Genomic DNA, 23912 nt, shown 5'->3' with positions numbered 1-23912 from the left:
TGGGGGCCGTGAGAGGAGCTCTGGGTTCGGCGCTGAGCCGCGAGATCCGCACCCCATCCCTGTCACTTGCATCTCCTTCCTCTTCAACAGAAACTGGGCCCACGTGTGCCCGGCCCCGTGCTGGGATCCTGGCTGCACCCGGGACCAAGTCAAGCAGGGCCGCTGTCTCCGCGAGCTCCCAGGGAGGGGGCCGCGGGGCCGCACACCTGGCCGGCAGGGGGGCCCTGGAGCGAGGGAGCGTCGCTCCTGTTCCCGCGGCCCCGCCTTCGGGCAGGAGGGAGGCGGGAAGTCAGACGCTTCGCCAGCAGGGGGCGCACACCCTCCGGGCGCCAGGCCGTGGGGCCAGACGCGCATGCGCCGCGCGGGGACGCTTTCCGGCAGCGTGGCGGAACAACCCCGTCGTTTTGCGCCGTTTGGCGACCCTGCGCGCGGCGGCCGGCGGCAGTGTGGCCGCCATGGCGTCGCCCTTCAGCGGGGCGCTGCAGCTGACGGACCTGGATGACTTCATCGGGCCGTCTCAGGTGGGAGCTCCTCCCGCCTCAGTGTCGTCCCCGAGAGATGGGGCCGGAACCCGCGCCCCCGTCAGGTCACAGCGCCGCGGGCGTGGGGGGGAGGCGAGGCCAGGTCCGGGTTTGGGGCAGTAGGAGCGGTCGTCACGCCGCCCTGGGGGCCCGGGTCCGGGTGCCGCGCCCTCCAGGGTGGGGACACGGAGCAGCTGTCGCCAGTTACCCATCCGGAGAGCGGCGGGCTGGGAGCGGACCGAGCCTCCGCCAGGCTTCCCTGGGCCGGTTCCTTCCGTGTGGACAGGGTGGGCGCTGGGAGGCGGTCCGCCGGAGTCACGGCCCGGGCCCAGTCCGCGCAGGGAGGTGGTCGACCTTGGCGTTGCCCTCGGGGGGCCAGACAGGGCTTGTCCCTGAAGGGGCAGGACAGCCACACTTGAAACCGGGCGTCGCCCTTATCTGGAGTACCTACCTATCAGCGCCGCCAGCTGTGCAGGGCGGGGCTCAGGGCCACGGCCAAGAGTCCCAGGAGGAGGGGTGGGCTGGCCGCAGCACCGCGCTCAGAGATGAGCTGGGACAGGCCTCCCGGGGCTGTCATCTTTGGGAAGGCGGTGGACCATGGGCTCCTCCTAGTGATGGTGAGAGAGACAGCGAGAGCTCGGGGAGGTGGAGAGAGAAATGGACTTTTTTCCAGGGCCCTGGGCAGGGAGGCGGCCTCCAAGCAAAGCTTTCCTGCTGACCCCTCGGCGTCCTCTCAGTAGCCAGTGTAACGCTGGGCACTGGCTCTCCCTGTGGTGGCCACACCTTCTGTTACACTGAGAAAGGGTGAAGTCAGGGGTGGTGGTGTCTGCAGGTGCGTTGGCACCAGCCTTCACTTGACTGTCACCTGCTCAGCGGCCTGCAGTGTCAGCACGTGTGCCAGGTGTGCGAGCCACCGTAGCGCTAAGACGGCTTCTGCGGCTGGAACAGGAAGCAGGGCCGAGCCCTCGTCCCACGTGGTGGTGGGCATGTAGAGTCTCTTTCCCGTACAGGACTGCATCAAGCCCGTGAAGGTGGATAAGAGGCTTGGGAGTGGCGTCGCCAAGATCCACATCGAAGACGACGGGAGTTACTTCCAAGTTGGTCACGTAAGTTCCAGCTCGGACGATGTCGGACACAAATGCAGTGACCATGAGGCCTCCCACGTCTCACTAGGCTTTTCTCACTGGTGAGAGGGCAGGGATGGGAGCGTGGGGGGCACAGAGGCTGAACTTGGAGCTTGATTTGTTCTGCAGGGGGGTCTCTCTCTGCAGAGATGGTGGTTCCCTTTTCCCCCTCCCTCTCCCTACCCCTGATTTCTAATTGTGTAAGATTGTTCAGTTCAGATCCCTTGTTCTTAGTGAACGCCTCCTTCCTGTATAATTAAACAACAAAGAGATCTTAATCTGATGGTGTTAAAATTCACCCCAACTGTCTGCCATTTGCACCTTCAAGAACATCTGTGCCAGGGCTGGCCTGGTGGCTCAGCGCTTAAGTTCGCACATTGCGCCTCTGTGGCCTGGGGTTCACCAGTTCGGATCCCAGGTGTGGACCTACACACCACTTGGCAAGCCATGCTGTGGCAGGCATCCCACACATAAAGTGGAGGGAGAAGGGCATGGATGTTAGCTCAGGGCCAGTCTTCCTCAGCAAAAAGAGGAGGATTGGCAGCGGATGTTAACTCAGGGCTAATCTTACTCAAAACGAAAAAAAAAAAAGAGCATCTATGCAGTCCTGAGGACCACAGGCACTGAGTGCACCCAGCCCAGGAACCCCTCCCGAGCAGGGAGGAGCTGCAGCATGGCGCACAGTGGGGCCGGACAGGGGGATTGAGTGTTCACAGGAGAGAGCCGGCTGTTGGCTTGGTCCAGGAGGGTGGTCCAGCAGCACACCACGGCTCCCGCCCGAGCCTGGCGCAGCACGGGGGACTGGCTCCTTTTTAAGGAGAAGATACCTCACAAGGGGTCCCATGAATGAAGGGACCCAGGGAGGCAGGGGCTGCAGTGGGCCCCACCACCCAGGGCAGCCGTGGTTGATTTGGAGGGAAGTCGGGAAGCACATCCGTCCCCTACTTGGTGCAGCCTTGCAGTCTGGGCCTTTCGGCTGATCTGACTCTAAAAATGTACATTGAGCCCAAATTGTGGCTTTGGTGCAAAGCTCAGGCCTAGTGAGCCAGCTGGAAGGGAGTTCCAGTCTCCTCGGCCCACTGGTCACATTCCGGGCCCCTGCAGGTCACCTGGCCCTGGCTCAGGCCATTCCTGCATGTGCAGAGGGAGTGGGGGCTCAGGCCGGGATCATTTGCTTCTAAGAAAAGTCACTGGGTGTCAGCCCAGCGGCCCGACTTGAACACCAAATTCTGTGTCTGTCTGGCCCAGTCTGCCTGTTGTGTCCCTCGCTCGCTCCTCTGGGTGTGGGTGCTGGTGGGCAAAGCCCACAGGGCACAGGCTCCCGCCAGCTCCTCCCTCTGCTCTTCTTCCCTCATCCTCACCCTTGCCCTTCTCTTCCTCCTCCTTATAGAGCCTGGCCTTTGGCATTTTCCTGCCCCCATGGCCGCGTGACTGCAGCCTGGGGACCAGCCACCCCTCCAGGACCCCTGTGGCAAGTCGGCTGCTTCCCTGCAGATTTAACACCCCCCATTCTGCCCCTGGCAGGCAGCAAGCCTCATTAATACCATTCTGATGATCCAGCCGAATTTGTACCAGAGTTAGAATTTGACGGTGCTATGAGAATTTAGAACGTGTATGAGTATTTCTGTAATAACTATTTCATTTTTGTAAATTGAGTGGCACATAAAACCAGCCAGCTATCACGGTGGTTGTCGGTGTTTTGAGCGGGAGAGTGAAGGCTCCACTCTCCTGAGAGCTCTGTGTCCTCGTGCAGAAGGGCCCTTTGCGTACCAGGTTCTCGTGTTCCAGGACGGAGGGACGCGGAAGCTGGAGAAGGCCAAGATCTCCCTGGACGACTGTCTGGCTTGCAGTGGCTGCGTCACCTCGGCAGAGACCGTGCTCATCACTCAGCAGAGCCATGAGGAGCTACGGAAGGTTCTAGATGCCAATAAAGTAAGTGGTGGGCGGGCTTCAAGACTCTGCTTTAACCCAGCATCAACCCCCTCCATTCGTGTTGTCAAGGGCGGCTCATCTTCTGGTGCCACTTATCCTGTGTCTCCAGGTGACTCCCACATTTTTAAGTCTCATCAGTGGGATGACTGTCACAGTGAGTTTCTTGTCAGTATCCTGATACTGAAGTGTTGGGCGTAAAAATGACAGGTCCTGATGGGGCTGGGGCAGTCTCTCGCCGGCTCTGGCCCTCTGGGAATCTGGAGATGACACGCAGAGTGAGTGGTGCGTCCCCTTGCTTTGCAGACAGTGGCGCCCGGTCAGCAGAGGCTGGTCGTCATTTCCGTCTCACCCCAGTCCAGAGCATCGCTGGCAGCGAGGTTTCAGCTGAATCCAACAGACACCGCCAGAAAATTAACAACATTCTTTAAAAAACTAGGTAGGCGTGGAACCTTGGGTGAGCCCGGAGCCCGGGGGCGTCTGGGGGGGGGTGCTTCACGCCTCCGAGTCCCTGAACTTAAACACGTCAGCAACTCGATTCTGAGTTTGACTTCGGCTTGAAGTTCCCGTTTGATGATTAAGAGCAGCGTCTTTTACGAGAAAACTATCTGGATTCTGACTTTGCACTCTCCAGGGTCTAAAGTTCACCCACTCCTTGTACTGTTTTAAAATTATCATCACCAAGGTGCATTTCCCAGGTGCAAGTTGGGTTCTGGCTCAGATTGACTTTGGTCGACCTCTGCGTGCCAGGAGCTGGGCTGGGAGGACGTGGGGTGAGCCCCGGCGGAGGCTGAAACTGGGCACCATGCGTGGCGTGGCCCAGTCCCGGGCAGCCGCTGAGCTCAGAGGAAGGAAGCCAGTCGTCATGTTACACACGAGCTTCCTGGGCAGCCCCAGGCTGTCCACAGTGGTGTGTCCTCTGGCGCTCTAGAACCGTGGGCTGCCTCTGGCCTCAGTGGAGCAGCTGAGGGACCACTGGAGGCAGAACCCCTGCTCCCAGGGGCGTGGTGGGCACGCCTCGTGTGCCAGCCACCCTTCCTGGCGGTGAGGCGGGTGCTTGTTTTCCAGGGGCGCACTATGTGTTTGACACCGCCTTCTCGAGGAACTTCAGCCTCCTGGAGAGCCAGCGAGAGTTCGTGCGGCGGTTCCGAGGACAGGCTGACTCCAAGCAGGCCTTGCCTGTGCTGACTTCCGCCTGTCCAGGTGTGCTCATGCTGCTGCGTGACACCGGCGGCTGCACGTGCGTGGGGGATGCTGGAGGGAGCCGGAGGGCTCTGCCAGAACAGGCCAGGAATGCCGGCCCAGAATGGCCTCTTCTGTGGGAGGAGCTGCCCTGCATCACCTGTGGTCGCTTCAGTTCCCTGAGATGGCGATCACATGGATGCCAGACACATGTGACAGGGACAAGAGAGTGGGAAGGTTCTTTAATGGGACCTAGCTCCTGGTACAAGTTGGTCCACCCCCAGACTGCCATGTCACCGCTGAGCCAGTGGGAGGCGGTTTGTGACCACCCTGTCTGTCCCATGTTGGTCTCAGGCTGGATCTGCTACGCCGAGAAGACCCACGGGACCCTCCTCATCCCCCACCTCAGCACTGCCCGGTCCCCGCAGCAGGTCATGGGGTCCCTGGTCAAGGACTTCTTCGCCCAGCAGCAGGTAACAGCAGTGTTCCCACCGGGAATGACTCAGTGCCCCTGTCTGGAAAGATAAGCCAAGACCTGCAGTGTCCACAGACCTGCACACAGAATCGTGGTCCAGGCCATGCCTGCAACGTCTCCCCACCTCACCCTAACACAACCCCATTACTGCTGGGGCCAGGCAGCGACCCTTGTTCTCCACGTTTCTTGTGCAGCGACTGACCCCTGACAAGATCTACCATGTGACAGTGATGCCCTGCTACGACAAAAAGCTGGAGGCCTCCCGACCTGACTTCTTCAGCCAGGAGCACCAGACACGTGACGTGGACTGTGTCGTCACAACGGGTGCGTGTCCTGTCGCCCCGAGCCTCTGGGTGTGCTCCCCAAGCCCAGGGCACAGGACGCATCACCCGAGTTCTGCTCGTGGCTCTGGGTGGAGCTGCTGTCCCCTGGTCAGACCACCTGGGGAGGCAGGGGTCCGCCCTTCAGAGCCAGGTCAGCATTTGCAGCTGTCCCATCATCCAGGACCTGCAGCTAACGGGGCCCCCGCACTCCCTCAGTGTCTGCACGGGTAGTGGGGGAGAGTCTTCTCAGCCCCTCGGGCTCACATTGGCCACCCCAACCTCACCTGTGAGCTGAGCAGCCTCGTGGTTCCCTGGATACTTGAGAGAGGGAAATAAATGCCTGAGAGCTGGACAGTCAGGGGAAGGTCACCCCACATGAAAACGGTGCCCCGTCCACCTTGCAGGTGCACTGCTGCGGGAGCAGCCTGGGGACAGGCCTGTCCACCCTATTGTGTCGTCCTGAGGGTGGGCTGAGGTCCCTGGGGGCAAGGCAGCTGTCCTGAGGGTCTTCAGATGTGGAGTCCTTCTTCCCCGCCTCTGTGGCTGGGCATCCTCCACCCGCAGGCCAGGGGGGATGTCTGGGCCTCTAGGGCCAAGTGGCTAGGAATGCAGGTGACATGCATTTATTGTCCCTGTCTTTATTGAGATGCCAGCTGAAGAGCATCTGCGCTGTGGTTTCATCGCAGGAGAAGTCTTCAAGTTGCTGCAAGAAGAAGGGGTCTTGCTGTCAGAACTGGAGCCCACCCCCCTGGACAGTCTGTAAGTCACTACCGGCCTCGGTGGAAAAGCAGTGTGTCTGGCATTGGGACAGTCGAGACGCTGGGGGTCGCAGGTGTCCTCGTGGCAGCAGAAGTGAGAACGTGGTTGTGGTCAGTGTCCCCAGATACACCTTGGTTCTCAGTGTCCCCCCCCACCTCTTCCCCACCACGGCTTCCTCCTGGTCGGTTCCACGTCTGCCCTGTGGCCTGTCTCGCTGTCCACAGAGGTGGCTGAGTTCACGAGATGGCCTCTGGACAGTTAACTGATGGTTATCAGAGCTGACCCCAACTTCATACAGGTCTGAGCTCCCCAGAAGAGATGACTCAATGGAGGAGACAGTCCTTCCCTCGCCTGGGCTGCCTCCTGACACATCGACAAAGCTCCTGGGGGTCTCTCACTTGTTAGAAAACAAACACCCAAAATGTGAGAGACAGGTTACCGGGAAGCCCTGGCAGCCAGCAGGTGCTGCCACCTGAGGCCCCGCCCCTCCCCAGGTGCAGCAGACAGCAGGTGTGCTGCCACCTGAGGCCCCGCCCCTCCCCAGGTGCAGCAGACAGCAGGTGTGCTGCCACATGAGGCCCCGCCCCTCCCCAGGTATAGCAGACAGCAAGCATGCTGCCACCTAAGGCCCCGCCCCTCCCCAGGTGCAGCAGCGGGTCTGCCCAGGAGCCCACCAGCCATCAGGGTGGGGGCTCAGGGGGCTACCTAGAGCACGTGTTCCGGCATGCGGCCCAGGAGCTCTTTGGAGTCCACGTCACTGAGGTCACCTACAGACCCCTGAGGTCAGTGGGGAGGGCTGGAGCCTAGGGGCAGGCAGCCTGGGCCCTGGGTCTCCTCGCTGAGGCAGGCTCAGTGGAGGGTGGCGAGCTGGGTTTGGCACAGACCCTCTGGCACGGGGCGTGAGCTGGGCCCTCCTCTGGCTCGCATGGGTGGGCAAGTGCTCTCCAGGCCTCAGTCTCCCATCGTAGGGATGTGTCCCCTGTCCACGCCACGGTGGTCCAGAGCCCCAGAGGCAGTGGTGGCAGGGCGGTGTGCTGGGCATGGTGTGTCCTGATCTGACAGCTCCATTCCTCGAAGGGAGGGCTGGGGCCTTTGACCTTGCCACACCTTGTGGCGTCCTAGGAAGGAGGGGTTCCCATTCTCCAGATCAGGAAACCGAGGCTGGGGGTGAGGTTGCCTGCCCAACTCTTGGAAGTGAGCTTTCCACCCTCCCCCTCTATCACCGTCCCCTCTGGGAGTGGGTGAGGTTGTGGGGTGGGGACCAGGAGGGAGCCTGGGAGTGTGTGTGGACAAGCCTAGACTGTGCCCCCCTCAGGAACAAGGACTTCCAGGAGGTGACCCTGGAGCGGGAGGGCCAGGTCCTGCTGCACTTCGCCATGGCCTACGGCTTCCGCAACATCCAGAACCTGGTGCAGAAGCTCAAGCGAGGGCGCTGCCCGTACCACTACGTGGAGGTCATGGCCTGCCCCGCAGGTAGCTCAGCAGGCCCGCTTCTCACACAGAAGTGGGGGGCCCTTTCTGGGAACAGGGCTGCGGGCAGCGTCCCGCCAGGGCAGGAGGGGCAGATGTGGGCCCCGGCCCCTCCCCCACCCGGGCAGTCAAGAGGCTGAGGGAGGCCAGCATGGGAGGGGGCGTGCTGTGACCCCGGTGCGTCGCCACCCTCCTGTGACCTCGCCCTGGCTCGTCCTGGTCTGCTACAGGCTGCTTGAATGGCGGAGGCCAGCTCAAGGCCCCCGACACGGCTGACAAGGAGTTGCTCCAGCACGTCGAGAGGCTGTACAGCATGGTCAGGACGGAGGTGCCAGAGGACGTGCCTGGGGTCCAGGAGCTGTACAAGTGCTGGTTGCAGGGCGAGGGCTCAGAGCAGGCTGGCCGCCTGCTGCACACGAGCTACCACGCGGTGGAGAAGGCCACCTCTGGCCTCAGCATCAGGTGGTAGGAGACTTGAGGGTCTGCCAGCCCACTGCAGCCAGTACTGGGACTCCCAGGAAGGCGTGCACGGTCTCCAGCAGGAAGTCACGCCCCGAGACCCCAGAGCTGCAGGGGCGTATTGGAATCCGCGAGGAAACAGGCCTCAGGACCCACAGCCAGTAAAGGTGATCTCCAGCTTGCACTCACTCAGACTCCCCGCTATAGGAGGCTGGAGGGTCCACGGGGTCCTGGAGCCGTCCCAAGGGCCCAGGCCCAGCTCAGTGCCCTCACTCCTGGTTGTGGTGGCCCAAGTGTGTGAGGGTTTCAGCCAGTTCCATGGAAGGCTTAAGACAGAGCAAAAGTCCCCATTTCTAGAGTCACGCATGAAGCTGCGGAAGGAGGGCTGTGCCAGGCTGGACCTGTCAGGATGGTGAGCTCATAGACCAGCGTGGAGGACACTGGTGGGAGAGGGACGCCTGGCCATAACACTCACCTGGGGACGGAATGCCCCCTTCACCTGGAGCCAGATGTTCACTGTAATGCAGCTCTGGCCTCTAGGGCCTGAGAACCTGCATTTTCTGGGCAGAAAGCAGGCTCTGTCACCACAAGCCTCAGTGGTCTTTCCAGCTGTCTCATAGCCACAGCTGGATCCCCACCTACAGGGGTGGGGGGACACTTTGGGCTCGGCTCTAATAAAGGGACCTCCCTCTGAAAACGGCTTCTCTCCCAGAGCATCTGCCAGCATTGAGAAAGATGCCTTTCAAAACTTTATTCGAAGTTCAGAAGCCCCGTGCACCCCACAAAGCTGCTTCTTGAACACCCCAGCCCCAGGGCTCACACCGGCCCAGAGAGGAGCCCCACACGTCCACTGCCAGGAAGCACGAGAGTGCTGGTCTCCAAGGCTGGGCAGCCACCTGGGCAGGGCCCAGACTGCCTGAGGGTCGGGGGAGGAGGGATGTGCCACCTGGCCCCACGGCGGGTCCACACGGGGCTCACTTCTGTCGGGGGGTGCTCAGGAGCCCCCACTGCAGTGCCAGGAGAGCCCGGGCCTGTGGCTGCAGCGGTTCGGCCGCGTGCTCGAAGCTCGCTCGCTCTCTGCAGAGTGCCTCCAGGACCTCGGCCGGGGTCACCTTGCCTGTGAACTTGCGCACGGACTCCTCTCTGCGGGGAGAGGGGGCGCTGTGAGGGCTCGGGGCTGCTGGGCAGGCACTGGCAGAGGGCGCTGAATGAGCAACCTCTCCCCAGTGCCAGTCAGCCCAATAACTGGTCCCCTGACACCTCCCTTAGTGTCCAAATGACTGTCAGGGAGGCCCCAAGGATGGCGGCCGGCCTTGTGCCAGCTGGCTCTGCGGTATGGCCCCCAGGGAGGGCTCGGGCCTCCTGAGATGGGCTGGCACGGGAATGCCTGGGATGCTGGCCAGTACTCACGCCACCCTCAGGAAGGGGTTGTAGAGGAGCTCCTCGCCCAGCGTGGACGGCACTGTGGGCACGTCATCCTCGTCCCTCTTCTGGAACGACCAGAGGCCCTGTCACGGCTATGTCTGAGGGCCCAGGCAGCTTGGCTCGGCCCCAGGCTAGGGGCGCAAGCAGAGGAGAGGCTGCCTTGCCCAGTCTGGCCCCATCCTGGACCCTGAGGGCAGACACTTGCAGACCAGTCCTACAGGCTGCCCAGCCCCTTGTCAAGGCCACCAACCTCCCCTCACCGGTGGGAGCCTCAGCTGGACAGTGCACCCCAGGCCAAACCAGGTCTGGTCACCTGTGGCCAGTCATGGCTGGCATCCCCTGTAGTGCCCCTCCTGGGTCCCAGTCCTCCCCCACTTGCCAGCCCTCGCCATCAAGGGAAGGAGTGACCGCACCTTGGCCCACGACAGCTTGGCCCTCACGTGGTCATTGCAGGGCTCCACTTTCTGCGCAAACTCAAGGTTGGCCAGCGTGTGCTCATGGCCACAGAACACCTTCTGGAGAAAGGAGGTGCTCAGGGGGTCCCTCACCTGGCTGGCTCCTCCCCAGTCCCCAGCATCCTCCCACACTGGGCTGCAAGTCCCCCTGGCACAAGGCAGGTGCAAAGCGTGTCGGTTGTGCGGGGAGACTGGATCCCAGGGGAGGGGAAGGGACAGCCGCTCACCGTCTCCGGGGGCAGGATGCCCAGGGTCTTGGCCAGGCTCCGGTACATCTGCTGAGCCGTGCCCTCCAGCCGCGGGCCGCAGCCGGCCACAGACAGCGCATCCCCTGGGGAGGAGTGGGGTCAGAGAAGGTGGAGCCGAGTCAGAGGGAGGCGTGGCGGGGGCGCAGGGCAGCTGGTACCCGAGAACAGGGCGGGCGGGTCCGGACACTCGTCTTCCCACAGGAAGTAGCTCATGTGGCCGGAGGTGTGGCCTGGCGTCAGGAGGCAGCGCACGTGGATAGCCCCAAACTGCGGCAGAGGGGCAGGCGGGCCTGTGAGGCGGCGGCCGGGGCGCCCTCCCCACCCCTCTCGGGCGCACGCTCACCCGCAGCTCCTCGCCGTGCGTCAGCCTGCGGGTCAGCGCGCAGATGCGCTCGTCTGCGCCCAGCACGGCCAGCCCTGGCCACAGACGCGCCAGCTCTACGTTGCCCCGCGCGTGGTCCCTGCGGACGGGCGGAAGCACGATCAGGCCAGGTCGGGATGGGGTTGGGCGACGCTCTCGCGCCTCGGCCCGCCCCGACCTCGCTCACCAGTGGTGGTGGGTGGTCAGCACGGTGGTCAATGATACCCCCTCCCGGCCCACGATCTCCAGCAGCTGAAAGGGACGGGAGTTAGGAAGATGGGACGGTCCAGGTGGCCGCCCCCCCACATTGCGGTGCCAGGTCTGGTGAACACAGAGCCCCAGGCAGCCCAGGTGAGGGTGTCCAGCAGACAATTACTGAGCGCCTCGTGTGTACGGAACAGTTAAGCCGCAGAGGATGGGCGAAGAGGAGGCCAGAAGCAGTCCTAACCTCGGGGGAGACACAAGTAATCAAGGAACCCTAAACATCCAATAACCAGAGGTCAGAGAACAGGAAGAGTCTGCTCCCACCAGGGTGGTCAGGGAGCTGCTCGGAAGGGCCTGGGCCCACAGCCTGCCCTCACCCTCTTGGGAACGGCCACGTCCACGGCCACAGCCTCCCGCGTGTGCTCCTCGATGACCAGGTACATGTAGTTGTCCTCAAGCACAGGGATGACCTTGACCTTCATGGTCGCAGCGCTCAGCCACCCTGCGCCTCCTCCAAAAGAGGGCCCCAGCCTTGTGAGCCCCTTCCTCAGCGTGGAGGCTTCCCTCTCCAGGCCGAGGCAGGGCTGCGCAGGAGGGGTCAGCTCCACACACACCGGGGGCCAGAAGGCCCCAGATCCCTGCTCCAGGGACTTCCCGGAGGACGCCACGCTCCGGGCTTACGGTGCCCCGCAGCCTCGGACGCCAGCCCCGCCCCCGCCCGCAGGCCCCGCCCCAGGCCCCGCCTCCGTGAGGCGCGCCCATCGGCGCGTTTCCCCTCCTCCGGCTCCGCCCCCGCCCGGGTAGCGGCCCCGGTAGGCCCCGCCTCCCTCCCAGGCCCCGCCCCCAGGCCCCCTCCCGCCGCCGCATGACCCCAGCCCTGGACAACCCCTCCCCAGCCGCCCACTGACCCGCACGGGCTGCGCCAGCGGGCTGCGCGGACAGCCAGAAGGACGGCCGGACAGAGGCGGGCCTCGGGTGCCGGTCACGGGGCCTGGACGGAGAGCGGCGCTCAGCCCCACCGCCGGCAACGGTCTGCGCCCCGGACGCACGCACCCCGGACGCACCCGCCCCGCCCGGCTACCCGGAACCTGCGCGCGGCGGGGACGCGAGCACGGCCAGGGAGCGCGCGCGTGCCAGTGGGGGGGCGCGCGCACGTCCGGCCCCGCCGCGCCCGGCGCTATGGCACCTCTTGCGCGAAGCCCTCCAGGCGCCGGGGCTGAGCCAGCCCTCCCGAGTCCCCCGGTCCCTGATTGGGATGTCTGCACCCTCTTCGCTCAGGTTGGGGGTGCGGGGAGCTGTCCAGTTTGTTCGCCCGCCCGTCCCACCACTGAGCCAGCACCAAGAGGCACGCAGAAGGCGCCTAATGAGTGTGCGAACCCACACGGTAGGACAGGGCAGCCAACAGTAACTACACGGGCAGCTCCACTCCGTACGCGCTGTCCCACACCTCCCCAGGCTGGGCGCTTTCGTGCACCCCTGATTCCATCCGCACCCCGGGTAAATGCAAGGGTCTGGTTTGCATTTCCCAGATGAGGAAACCGAAGCCAGAAAAAATGGGTCGCCGTGTATGGAAGGAGCTGAGAGAGGTCCCACCACCTCCCCAACCACTGAACTGCCCTGCCTGCCCTCATGGGTGGGGCCCTGGCAGTCTCTGGGAACCAACAGGGGCCTTGGCAACGCAAACCACCGTGTCCCAGCAACAGGCCACTAAATGAGGCAGCACTAGGCTTGGGGCAGGCCAGAGTTCCTTTTGCCTATGGAGCGTGTGGTGGCCACAGGCCCCAGACCAGGGGCCCCACCTCGGGCCATTGAGAATGTGAGTCCTCCTAGGTTGCTGCTGCTCTTGGGGTCGGGGGTCCTCCCTGTCCCCTCAGAGGTTAGGAGAGACGCAAGTATCCATGTCCTGGGCCTGATCCTGGCCATGGGAGGGGCTGCCCCAGCTCAGCCAGGCTCCGTGTGGGGGTGGATGGCTGGTGGCTCCATGGGAGTGAAGGCCACAGCCCAGGCCTGAGACCCACCTGGGGGATGGGTGGTGGTGCCTCCCTAGGTTCTGCCACAGGCGGATGACTGGCTGCCAGGAGTCCCTGGGGGCGCCCCAGCCTGGGCCACCAGCCTTGAGACAGAGTTTCCCTCAGATCTCGAGCTGAGTGAGGAGCAGCGGCTGCAGGTGGGTGTGGGGGCCCTGGAATGCTGGCAGGCGGAGGGCTCCCACGGAGCCCACCTCTCACCCTGGCCACCCACAGATCTCCAAGGAGCTGGTCGACCTACAGATCACAACCCACCGCCTGCGGGAGCAGCACGAGGTGGAAATCTTCGACCTGAAGAGCGAGGTGGGCACTGATGTGTGCCCACGTGTGCCAGCCCAGCAAGGGGGTGGGTTGGAGTGTATACCTAGGACCAGTGCGATGAGGGGTCTGGCTGTGATTGTGCACACTCACAAAGTGTTTGTGAGCCCCGTCTGTCCCATGTGTGCTGTGTCCCTGTGTGTGCCCAGAGGGATGCTGACCTGCCCCAGGTGGCTGCCCTGCAGGTGCACCTGCTCACCCTGGTCACCCCACAGGTCCTTCGGCTGGAGAGCCGGGTGCTGGAGCTGGAGCTGCACAGAAAGCGAGCAGCCCCTGCAGAGGCTGACCTAGGGCACCGCCAGGTGCCAGCACAGGAGCTCGGGTGCAAGGCCAATGGGCAAGGACAGTCTGACCGCCGCAGACTCCAGGTCACAATGAGCGCATGGAGAGCCTGGCAGGGTGGGCTGGGTGGGAGCTGAACAGGGGTGCAGCAGGGGCACAGCGAGGCTGGGACCGGCTCTCCCTTCTGTACAGGCGCAGCTCCAGGACTCCCTGACCCCTGAGAAGGAGCGGCAGAAGCTGGGGAACAGCAGAAGTGTGCAGCCACCTAGCCCGGGGGTCTGTCCAGGTTTCTCCTGGCCTGGGGTGGGGGTGAGGCAATGCAGGGGACCCAGAGCTTAGGGTCTCATCCAGCCAGCCTTTGTGCACCCCATGGCTGCAGGAAAAAGTGAAGCAGGAGTTGGAGCAGCACAAGGCCCAGCAGCAGGCACTGGAGACACGCGTGTGAGTGGCTGCCTCACCTAGGATGGGGAAGGCCCAGCAGCGCACAGTTCACAGAGTGACTGTACCCAAGGGGCAGAGGAAGTCCCCCACGCTAGGGCCACCTGAGCCTCATGTCCATGTCTGCAGGGCAGCCCTGGGCCAGCAGCTGCAGGGAGCCCGAGAGGAGGCCAGGACAGCGGGACAGCGCCTGGCTGCACAAGCCGTGGTGAGGCCCAGCACTACCTGCTTTGAGATCCGGTGTAGGGGACCCTGCAAGCTTAGCAAAGGTCCACCTCGCCGGACATCGGTTCAGAGCCGCCTCCATCCCCAGGTGTTGTCCACCTGCCAAGGCCAGCTCCGCCAGGCCGAGGCTGAGAATGCCCGGCTGCAGCTGCAGCTGAAGAAGCTGAACGAGGAGTACGCCATCCGGCTGCAGCGCTGCGCCCGAGCCGTGGCTGTGAGCACGAGTGGGGCAGCCCTGGGGAGCCCACACCTGGCCTGGGTGTGCTGGACGGCTTCAGGGAGACCCCCTTGGCCTGGCTGCTGCCCTGCCCCGCCCCACCTGCTCCACAGAGGGGATTGGGGGGGAGGGGTGTGGCGCGCCCCAGCCCCGCCTCATCTCCTCCAGGAGTATGCAAATGATGCAGGCCAGGCACCTACTGCTGCCACCCTTCGGACATTCCTGGACACCACTCTGGAGGACATCCGGGCAGCGCATCACAGCCGTGAGCAACAGCTGGCCCGGGCTGCTCATGCCTACCGCAAGCGCCTAGCAGATCTGAGCCGTAGGCATGAGGAGCTGCTGGCCGCCCACAGGTGGGCCTCTCCCTGAGCTGGGCACCTGGGGTGGAGTGGCCCTACGTGACCCACCATGTGGTTTAGTGTGCCGCAGGCGCTGGCAGACCCCAACGGGGCACCCAGGACCCCCAAGGCTACCTTTGATGCAGCCATCTCCAACCTGGAGCCACTGCCCCTGCATTTGATCACTCAGCTCGGCCACCTGTGGGAGGACCAGGCGAGGCTGGAGATGCAGCCCCGGAAGCTCCAGGCCCAGGTGACCCCTCCCTGCTACCCCACACTGGCTTTGGGACACAGAACCCCAGAACTCACCCCAGGGTCCATCCCAGGCTCAGCAAAGCCCCAACCCCACAGCCTCTAAGCAGCCCGCCTTGTTCAGCTGACCGGGAACATCTGCCACGCCGCCTTTACAGTCCAGCGGGCTTACGGTGCTGCTCTTGCTCCCACAGAAGGGACCGGGTGAAGCCTCCCAGGGCAGCACATCAGAGCCACAGTGAGTGCCCTGGTGTGGGTGTTGGGGGGGCCTGTGGGGGCGGTCATTCATTTATTCTGCCAACTCTAACTGCTGGGCGGGGTTCTGGTTGCAGCGGTGAAGGAGGGGGCCCATCTGTCCTCGGGTCTCGGTCTGTGTGGGAAACACTAATAGTCACAGAAAAGCCAGGTGCCTGGGGCGAAGAGAGGCCCTGACAGGAGAGGTGCTGACCTTGAATGGGAGGGTCGGGGCTCTCCCAGAGGAAGGGACATTTTAGCTGAGACCCAGAGATCCCAAGGATGAAGACATGTGGTGGGACTGCCAGCAGAGGTCCTGACCCCTAGATGGGGCAGGAGCAGTCTACCTGCTGACCTCTGGGCCTCAATGTTGCCAACCATGCAATGGACAGGGGCTTGTGCAGGCTTACCTCCCAGGGTTTTGGGAAGCAAACCCCCACCATGGGGAGAGGCGCCCCCATCAGCATCCCTACAGACATTGGGGCCACTGTTCAAGCTGGCTTTGTAGCTTAGCCCTCCCTGAGCTGCTAGTGGGCCCCCTGGGCCTGGGCTGCCCTGCCCCCAAGGCACAGATGGCTCCCAAGTCCAGACAGGGCCCATAGTGGCTGGCAGGCCCATGCTGTCCCGCACTCACTCCCAGTAGGCACCTTAAGGATGTAAGTGCCTCAACTTGAGTAGGGTCACTGGTCAGCCCCTCACACTCTCTCTTCACAGGGACCTGGAAGCTGCATCCTGGGCCCAGATCCGCCAAAAGCTCCAGGACTTCTCTCGTGGCACCCAGGTAGTGGGCAAGGCCTGGCTGGGATCCCTCCTCACACTGTGCCCTGGCTCATGGCTTATACCCCCCATGCCAGGCAAAGCTGGAACGGGAGCGGGCACAGCTGCTAGTCCGGGCCACGATGGCTGAGGAGCAACTTTCGGAGCTACAGGAGTATGTGGACCAGCACCTGGGCAGGTGGGCTCTTGGGCAGGTTGCCTGGGTGTGACCTGCGGGCCTCAGTCCCAGGCACTAGGCTTGTCCACGGCCACACAGGTGACTAAGCCTGGTCCCTCCAAGCAGGTACAAGCAGGAGATCCTGAGGCTGAGGAAGCTGGTGGGTAGAGAGGACCCCTGGAAAGTCGGGGGTATACCTGCAGCCCAGCCCCAGCGCCCAAGGACCCGAAGCCGCTAGCTGGTCATTGGATACACTCGGAGCAGAACTCTTCCCGGCCAGCATGGAGTCCTCCCCACAGTGCTCCCTGGGGGCCGTTCCATGCAGTCCTCCACCCAACAAGAGTCAGGATACAGCCTACTGAGTCTTTATTGTGTCCAACTGCTCAGCCAACATGAGAACCAGGGACCCCGGGGACTGAGGCAGAACCAGGTCCTGAGGCAGCCTGCCCAGCTGGCCCCCCACGATGGATGTCATAGGCCCAGACGCGGTCCAGGCCCTCACCCACCACAGCGACAGGCTGCCAGGTGGGGAGGGGAAAGCGCCCGGACACCACGCGGGCCCCTGTGGGCAGCTCCGCCTGCAGCTTGTCCTCCAGCAGAGGGAGCTGCGGGAGAGAGCAGAAGGGAGGGTGGGCAGGGCAGAACACAGCTGCCCCTCCCAGCTTCTCCCGGCCCAGCACCTACACTGGGTGGTCTGGGCCTCCCCTGGGCTGGCACACCCTAGACCTACCACGCTGGGGGCCAGGAACACAGACACATTGTGGCAGTCCCTCAGGTTCACCTGCAAGAAGAGGAGGTCACCCCGGAAGGGAATGTGGTCCCAGCCGAGGAAGAGGTCTCGTGGGCATGGGGTCACTGCAGCTTGCGGGTCCTGGCCCCAGCCCGCCCAGGTTGCAGGGGCACCTGGGGCTGTCAGCAGGGTAGCCAAGCCAGAAGCGGAAGTGTGGAGATCAGATGTGGGGCCCGAGGGGGTCCAGGACTCCCAGGGTTACCTTCCAGAGGTCCTCTCGGTGGTAGCAGACACTGTCGGCATAGCCGGCCCTCCAGGCGTGCAGCCGCGCCAGCCCCACCAGCCAGGGATTCAGCTCGTAGCCCACAGCCGGACGGAGACCACATCGGTGGGCTGCCAGCACCTGTGGGCACGGAGAGCGTGGGCACCGGGAGGTGGGGAGGGGCGCTGGTGGGAGGGGCAGCGGGGACGCACCCCCATACAGACACGACTTACGATCCTGCCATCGCCAGAGCCCAGGTCCACCATCTTTCCAGGACGGCCTCGCAGCAGCGACAACACGTGCTCCACCTGCCGCGCGCTTGCACCGACGTAGGGCACCTGGGCAGGGAGACTGGGAGGGCTGGAGTCCACTAACCACTCCCGCCCCTCACAGGTCGGTCCCCGAACCGGACTCACACGGGGCGGGGGGCACCTGCCTCCTGGGCTTCCTTTCTTAGCGCGAGGCTGTCACGCCCCACCTGAAGCAGGTCCAACGCACAGCCGGGCCGGCCGGCTGCTGCAGCCCGTCGGCTCACACTTGGGCCCGGGCCCTCCACCCAGGCCCCGCCCCTCCGGGAGCCCCGAACCAGCCTTGGCCCCTCCCCTAGGAACCCAGCCCCAGGCCTGGCCCCGCCCCTCCTTGAGCCACGCCCCCAGTTTTGGCCCCTCCCCTGGAGCCCAGCCCTGGCCCGCCCCTCCGGGAAAGCCCCGCCCCCAGGCGCTCGAGGCCCCGCCCCGCACCTGCAGCCGCAGCGGCACGCTGCGGAAGCCGGGCTGCAGCAGCAGCGCCCACACGGCGTAGGCGGCCAGGCCCGAGCCCGCCGCCACCTGCAGCAGCTCCCACGCGCCCGGCCGCCGCTCGCGCAGCTCCGTCAGTGCCTCGGCCGGGTCGTCCTGCTCCATAGCTGCGGGACACGCGCGCGGCTCAGGGTCATCCCTTCCGGCTCGGGTCCGAGACCCTCACGCTCGGGCCCAGAGGTGAAGGGGCCGCCCCCCCGCCGCCCCCCACCGGCACCGCGCCCCTTGGTCCCGCTCCGCATCTACCCAGCCCGCGGCGGCGACGCCGGAAGTGTCGCGGCGGAGGCCGCGGCGAGACGCCGGAAGCGGCGGGCACGGCCCGCGCGGCCGGTCCGTCAGTGTTCAGCACCGGCGGGGCCCACGGCTCCTCCCGCGGGTTCCGGCGCCGCCGTGTCCGCTGGCGGCGGGCGGCAGTCGGCCCCGGTGGCCACTTCGCGGACGGTGGCTTTGGGCCTGTCCTGGCGTTGGGGCCCTGGGAGGGCGACCGGCAGGCCCCGCTCCCCCGGACGGCGCATCCAGCGCGGCGACGGCTTCAGAGGCCCGGACGCCGGCGGAGCGGGGTCCCGCGATCGCGCGGCCGGGGAGGAGGGCGGCAGCCCGGCTCGGCTCGGTGGGACATGGGCTCGCCACGGAGAGGGGCGGCGGCCGGGCGCCGACGGCTCCGCAGACCCGGACACTCCTGAAGCCCGCCGAACCCGTGTGGCCGGAGCAGGGCCGGAGGGGCGCCGCGGAGGAGACCCTCGTCCTCCAGAAAACGTCGACAATAGAAAGTTTGGGGGGCTCCTGGCATCGGCGTGGCAAAGCCTGAGGGTGGGAGAGGCAAGTGGGGGACAGAGCCCTGGGCCAGGTGGCGAGCCAAGGCCGCCTCCTCAGCCCTCCCTGAGGCCAAATGCCCACGAATGTCGCGGGCTGGTCTGCACACAGCCCTGGCCTGGCTCTCCCATCCCCGGCCCTGGTCAGGAGCGCCGGCAGGACACCGTGGGCACGCCCGGGACCACTGCCGTCACCCCGAGCAGACTGCCTCACGCCCCCGTCCGCACTTGGCCCCAGCTGCCACCAGCCCTGAAAGACAGGTGTCCCTGTGGCAGGAAACCCCAATGCCCTGCTCCCAAGACCTGAACCCCTGGCAGCAGGAGGCCCGGTTCCTCCGGGCTCAGAGCTCAGAGTGTCCTGTCTCCTTTGGGGCTGTCACGGGGCCCTCTCCAGAAAGGAAGTGTATGCACTGGGCTCAAGGCTGGGGGCGTGCCTACACAGCACCCTATTCTCGTCTCCGTTCCTTGTGTCATTCCCAGTGCCCTGAGCATCCCTGGCACCTAGAAGGCACTCCATAAAAGCTTGTTGACTGAGTGGACACACTAACTGCACACTCACAAGGCTCACATTCCCATCCAGCACTCTGCTCCTCAGCCTGTGAGCACTGGGCAGTCGGGTGCACACCCCTGTGAATGCACACGCAGGCAGGTGCCCCACAGGCCGGCTCCCGTGCCCACCCTGCATGCACGGCTTGCCTTTGGCCACTCTCCCCAGAAGTGAGAGCCCTGACCCAAGCTTTCAAGGCGTGTCCTGGAGCACCTTCACCCACTTAGCCACACCCACTTCTGCCCTTTCTGCACCTTAGGTGTATACATGGGAGGCTCAGGGCACTTCCTGGGGCAGGTGGGTACAGGCCAGCGTCCAGCCTAGGGCTCACCCCAGAGCAGCTACCCTGAGTTTTTGTGGATGGGTGGTCCAAGAGGTAGTCCACCGTGACCACTAGGTGTGGCCAGGGGCCCCTTTCCAAACAAGAGGCTGTGGGGAGCTGACTAGAGAAGGAGGACAGATGCTGTGGGTGAGGGTGCTGCTCAGCCCTGGAGAGGAAGCCAGGGGCCTCCTTGGGGCCTGCCCCGATAGTGCAGAGACCTCCCAAGACAGGAGCAAGAGCGCACACCAACCACCTCCTCCCAACCACTGAGACATCCCTAGTGGGGAGAGGCGGGCAGACAGGATGTGAGGGTCTGCAGTCCCGGAGGGAGGTCCAGGCTATGGATCAAAATGCAGAGTCCTCTGCACATTTGCGGTATTTTAAGCCTTGAGGCTGGTGCAGCTCTCCAATGAGAGAATGTTGATGGAGAGAGGAGAGGTCTCACATTTGAACCTTGAGCACCCTATGGATGGGAATTTGGGGAGGTGAGAGGGAGCAGCAAGGAGCCTCGGGGCGGGAGGCGGGCAGAAGTGGGAGGAAACCCAGTGGGGCCTGCCGTCTGGGGTGGCAGTGCTCCCTGCGCACCCATAATTCTCATCAGACCCCACAGCAAGCAGGTGGTCTAAAGGAAGGGAGCGTGCCCCCCACACAATCGCAGCTTTCAGCCTGCCCCATGGAAATCCCAGGGCAGCCATTGGAGGCAATCCGGAGTGTCTGCACAGGGTGTGGCACACACTAGGGGCCCTATGTCAGCCGATCTGGAGAAAGGGGCCTGTGTGTGAGCCCTGCACAGCCTTGTCCCTCTCCCAGCCTCAGTTCCTGCCTGCAAGATGGCAGGACCCCTGGCCTCCACCCCTACCCGCGGCCCCTTCCCCAGTGAGGGCTGGCAGGCGAGGATGGGAAGCCGATTCAGGGCTCAGCCCAGGCATCCGCCAGCACTTGAGCTGTGCCTCTCTCTCTCTCCTGGGAGCTGTCGGGTTGGTGTGAGCAGAGGCGGCTCATCCCCAGTTCAGGATCCCCCACAGGCACCCCCCACCCCGGGGGCTTTCAGCCTCAAGACTCTGGGCTTTGTCCAGAAGCGCACTGGCCCTTTATGCGGCTGAGGCTGAGGAGGAAGGCAGGGGCAGCAACAAGGGGGCCATGGCGGGAAACGGTCCTTAGAGACCCCATTGTGCATCCCCACCCACCGGAAATAGGGAACAAGCAGGACCCCGCAGGGAGACCCCACACCCCGCGGGCTCTGTGCCACATCAAGATGCTCCAGGATGCTCGGCACGTTGCAGGGGCCTCAGGACAGAGGGGCCCATTCTTCCCTGAGGGCAGGATGGGGCCAGGATGACTCTGCCGGGCTTGCAACAGACCACTAAGGGAAGGCGGCGTCCTGCCAGATTGCAACCCCTTCCTCACAGGCTGGGAGTGGTGTTCACTTGCTGCCCCCAACAAGGGACCCCACCCGCCTTAGACCTTGGGAATTACGGTCCCTTTCCCACTCCCACCCTGAGCCACGGAAGCAGCTGGCACTAGGAGCAGGAGCAGCAAAGCTAAGGCTTATGTGAGTGGGGGATCACTGCACACCCACCACCCAGCAGCAGCCCCTCCCCAGGGCATGGGCATGGGCCACACTCCCACTCACTCCCTGGGCAGCCTTAGCCAAGGCACCATTGCCTCCGGCTCTGTGAAGCAGGAACCTGAGCAGTCCCCAGGGTATGGGAGGATGAAGAGAGATGAGGCAGCCCAGGGCTGGGTGCAGGCACAGGACACTCGAGCTACGCTGGCCAATGTAATCCGTGTTCTTATTGGTTATCGCTATTTCTTCAGAAGTTGTTGTATCTTGATGTCTCCCGGCCTCCCTCCTACAGGCCCCTCCCCTGCGCCCTGCTCCCAGGACCCTCAGTCTAGCGCCACCTCACAGGGGTGGCGGTGGTCGGCGTGGGCAGCTGAGTAGGCCCGGCTGAATTCCTGGAAGCGCGGTGCACAGCCCAGCCAGGCCTCACCGAAGCGGCTCCAGCCCATGAAGACGAAGGTGCCAGGGCCAGGGCGGATGCCACAGCGCAGCGGGGTGCGAATGGAGGCCTCCACCTGGCCCCCAGAGCCCCCCACCTGGAACAGCGGCAGTGTCTGGCGGAGGACACGGGCAGCTGCCACGGTGATGACAGATTCCTGCAGCTCTGTGTCGTGGGCAACCCCGTGGATGGTCCCGTGGATCACTGTGGGGAGACGTGTTGGCCAGTGGTACACAGGGGAGGCCAGCCCCAGGCTCCCCCCGCAGCGGGACACTCACCAAAGTCACTGGTGCACGCGGCCAGGAGGAGCTCGGCATGGCTGCAGGGCCTGCAGGCACCTAGCGTGCAGGGGAGGTCATGAGTGTAGGCCCTGCCCCCTCCCAGACCACCAAGGCCTCCCCCCAGCCAGAGGCAGGAGGAAGAGGGGAGATGACCAGACCCCCCCCCCCCCCCCCACCCAGGGCCCGATTGCAATGGGGGATCCCAGAGAGCAGGTGGGCACACACCCTGAAGATATCTTGCATTCAGGGTGACACTTGCAGACTTGTGTGCATGACACATGCATGCTCAGACCTGGGCCCAGGGGCTGTGCCCAGCACAGGGGCACAAGGACTACCTGTCCCTCTCCCAGCCTTACCTGGAGCGCAAGTGTCTGGGTGCATGCTCTCACACACCCACCTTACATAGCACACCAGCCTGTGGTCATCCCTGTGGCCTCCCAGAGCTGCCTCCTGGGGCCCAAAGACACCAGCCCTGACAGGGTGGCAGGAAGTTATGGTGGGCTCTGGGGTCTCTAGCCCAATGCCAGGGGGCAGCACAGAGAGACCCCCATCCCCTGTGGGTCAGGCTCCAAGCTCCAGGAGAGCAAAGAGCTGGGCCTGGTGCCCTGCAGGGAGGAGGGGCAGCATCTCCATGGCAACTGGCTCACACTAGACTTTTGTTGTACTGGGCTGGGGGAGGGGAGGGAGGTCACCGCTGGGCCAGGGAGCCCTGGACAGCTTTGGCCGGAGGCTTTGATTCTGTCCTCCGTCAGCCCCTTTCCCAGCCCCTCAGGGGCCTGGGTTGCTCTGCCTGGCCTCCCCTTCCCCCATTCTGCCCCTGGTCAGCTCTTTCCCTAAACTGAATCCCGAGGGACTGCCCCTCCCTCCCCCTAACCTGTCGTGGTGCTGCTACTAGCTGTGTGGTCTCTGACAAGCTGCTTCACCCTGGCGCCTCAGTTTCCCCCTCTGTGCAGTGGGGACGACAGGCCATCACTCACCATCCGTGCCAAGGCCATGGGCTTGCGGAGGCAGCTCTGGAAGCCGGTCCTCGCGCAGTTCAAAGCGGAAGGAGGCCACGCGGCGGCTGATGTCGGGGTGCGGGGTGGCCTGCAGGAAGAGGGCCTGGCGCTCGCGGGGACCCCAGCGCACGCACAGGCCCCCGGCCGGGCCTGGGCCCTCGGCCAGCAGCAGCTCCAGGGCGCCGCCCGCCCGCTCAGCGAAGACCTGGGCGCCCGAGAAGGGCCGCGCCGGGCGCAAGCAGGTGATGCGGGGCCGCGCGCCCCAGTCGGGGCCGCCCAGGGTCAGGCGCAGCGCCCCGGCCGGGTACAGCCACTCGATCGCGCCCTCCGCACAGGCCAGGGCCAGCTGCCCCACGCTGCCGGGCTCCTGGGTCAGGCCGCTGGGGACAGGACGGGCGGCGCTGAGAGGGCGGCCCGCGTCCCCACGAGCGCAGCCCCCTCCCTCGCAGCCACCGACAGCCGCGTCCACTTTGAGGAGGGGGAAACTGAGGCTCGGCGCTCTCAGACTCTGGGAGGGCAGGCAGGGATTTGGTGCCGGGTCAGAGCACCCCCATCCCAAAGGGCGGGCGACACCGTCCCCCCAGGTCCCTCCTAAGGCGGAAGCACAGCCCCAGGGGCTTGGCCCGCGCGGGCTTCCAGCGGGGGTCGTACCTGCCCCTCCAGCGGCAGCGGTCCTCCGAGTAGCCGGCGCGGGCGGCCGCCGCCAAGAGGCCGCAGCAGAGCGCGCAGAGCAGCGCAGGCGAAGGCATGGCGCGCGGGCACGGGGGGCGGCGGGAGCAGCCGGGGACCCCGGCCCCGCGCAGCCCCACCGCCCGCGCCGCTCGCGGCCGCGCGGCCCCTCCAGGAGCCCTGGAGCCTCAGGCGGCGGGCGGGGCCAGGCGGCCAATCGCCGCTAAGCCCCGGAACTTTCCTCCAATCGCAGCGGCGCTCGGGGGGCGGGAGGCCGAGCCCGCGGCC

General features: G+C 64.8%; 5 protein-coding genes across 22 annotated transcripts; 2 read left to right on the top strand and 3 right to left on the bottom strand.

Annotated features, from left to right (window-relative positions):
- Positions 1-368: 368 nt before the first annotated feature.
- CIAO3 (cytosolic iron-sulfur assembly component 3) lies at positions 369-8939 on the top strand. Its single transcript, XM_046667217.1, has 11 exons — positions 369-521; positions 1532-1627; positions 3434-3577; positions 3881-4013; positions 4643-4777; positions 5111-5229; positions 5426-5555; positions 6241-6313; positions 6958-7095; positions 7629-7786; positions 8014-8939. Exons 1-11 carry the CDS (start codon positions 456-458, stop codon positions 8250-8252), a joined length of 1431 nt encoding a protein of 476 aa, XP_046523173.1. The 5' UTR covers positions 369-455; the 3' UTR covers positions 8253-8939.
- Positions 8940-8977: 38 nt separating this feature from the next.
- HAGHL (hydroxyacylglutathione hydrolase like) lies at positions 8978-11975 on the bottom strand. Of its 7 annotated transcripts, none has more exons than XM_046667218.1 (8): positions 11844-11975; positions 11313-11446; positions 10919-10983; positions 10714-10831; positions 10529-10637; positions 10350-10453; positions 10081-10182; positions 8984-9385 (listed from the first exon to the last, which is right to left on the bottom strand). In XM_046667218.1, exons 2-8 carry the CDS (start codon positions 11415-11417, stop codon positions 9059-9061), a joined length of 930 nt encoding a protein of 309 aa, XP_046523174.1. In that variant the 5' UTR covers positions 11418-11446; positions 11844-11975; the 3' UTR covers positions 8984-9058. The 7 variants fall into 7 exon arrangements, with proteins under 7 accessions (XP_046523180.1, XP_046523179.1, XP_046523174.1 ...); XM_046667219.1 differs by having other exon boundaries at positions 11313-11437; positions 11844-11968; XM_046667222.1 differs by lacking the exon at positions 11844-11975 and adding an exon at positions 9653-9732 and having other exon boundaries at positions 9074-9385; positions 10081-10179; positions 11313-11786.
- Positions 11976-12612: 637 nt separating this feature from the next.
- Positions 12613-16561, top strand: CCDC78 (coiled-coil domain containing 78). Of its 12 annotated transcripts, none has more exons than XR_006889420.1 (14): positions 12613-12751; positions 12983-13102; positions 13179-13265; positions 13496-13648; positions 13755-13838; positions 13942-14003; positions 14130-14208; positions 14314-14439; positions 14611-14798; positions 14974-15036; positions 15230-15273; positions 15984-16050; positions 16124-16224; positions 16330-16561. XR_006889420.1 is itself a non-coding variant. In XM_046667211.1 (14 exons), exons 1-14 carry the CDS (start codon positions 12692-12694, stop codon positions 16439-16441), a joined length of 1431 nt encoding a protein of 476 aa, XP_046523167.1. In that variant the 5' UTR covers positions 12613-12691; the 3' UTR covers positions 16442-16561. The 12 variants fall into 12 exon arrangements, 8 of the variants coding, with proteins under 8 accessions (XP_046523167.1, XP_046523166.1, XP_046523165.1 ...); XR_006889417.1 differs by having other exon boundaries at positions 14865-15036; positions 15135-15273; XR_006889418.1 differs by having other exon boundaries at positions 14865-15036; positions 15135-15273; positions 16327-16561.
- Positions 16553-18300, bottom strand: ANTKMT (adenine nucleotide translocase lysine methyltransferase). The gene is made up of 6 exons (XM_046667227.1): positions 18239-18300; positions 17936-18099; positions 17429-17533; positions 17196-17336; positions 16934-16984; positions 16553-16808 (listed from the first exon to the last, which is right to left on the bottom strand). The coding sequence occupies exons 2-6, from the start codon at positions 18095-18097 to the stop codon at positions 16587-16589; spliced, it is 681 nt and encodes a 226-aa protein (XP_046523183.1). The 5' UTR covers positions 18098-18099; positions 18239-18300; the 3' UTR covers positions 16553-16586.
- Positions 18301-21452: 3152 nt separating this feature from the next.
- Positions 21453-23835, bottom strand: METRN (meteorin, glial cell differentiation regulator). The gene is made up of 4 exons (XM_046667226.1): positions 23607-23835; positions 22935-23335; positions 21955-22014; positions 21453-21880 (listed from the first exon to the last, which is right to left on the bottom strand). The coding sequence occupies exons 1-4, from the start codon at positions 23702-23704 to the stop codon at positions 21564-21566; spliced, it is 876 nt and encodes a 291-aa protein (XP_046523182.1). The 5' UTR covers positions 23705-23835; the 3' UTR covers positions 21453-21563.
- Between the last annotated feature and the right edge of the window lie 77 nt (positions 23836-23912).

This window comes from Equus quagga, chromosome 7 (assembly GCF_021613505.1).
Source record: "Equus quagga isolate Etosha38 chromosome 7, UCLA_HA_Equagga_1.0, whole genome shotgun sequence".
Lineage (NCBI taxonomy): Eukaryota > Metazoa > Chordata > Mammalia > Perissodactyla > Equidae > Equus > Equus quagga.
This window is presented reverse-complemented; position numbering and strand designations above follow the sequence as displayed.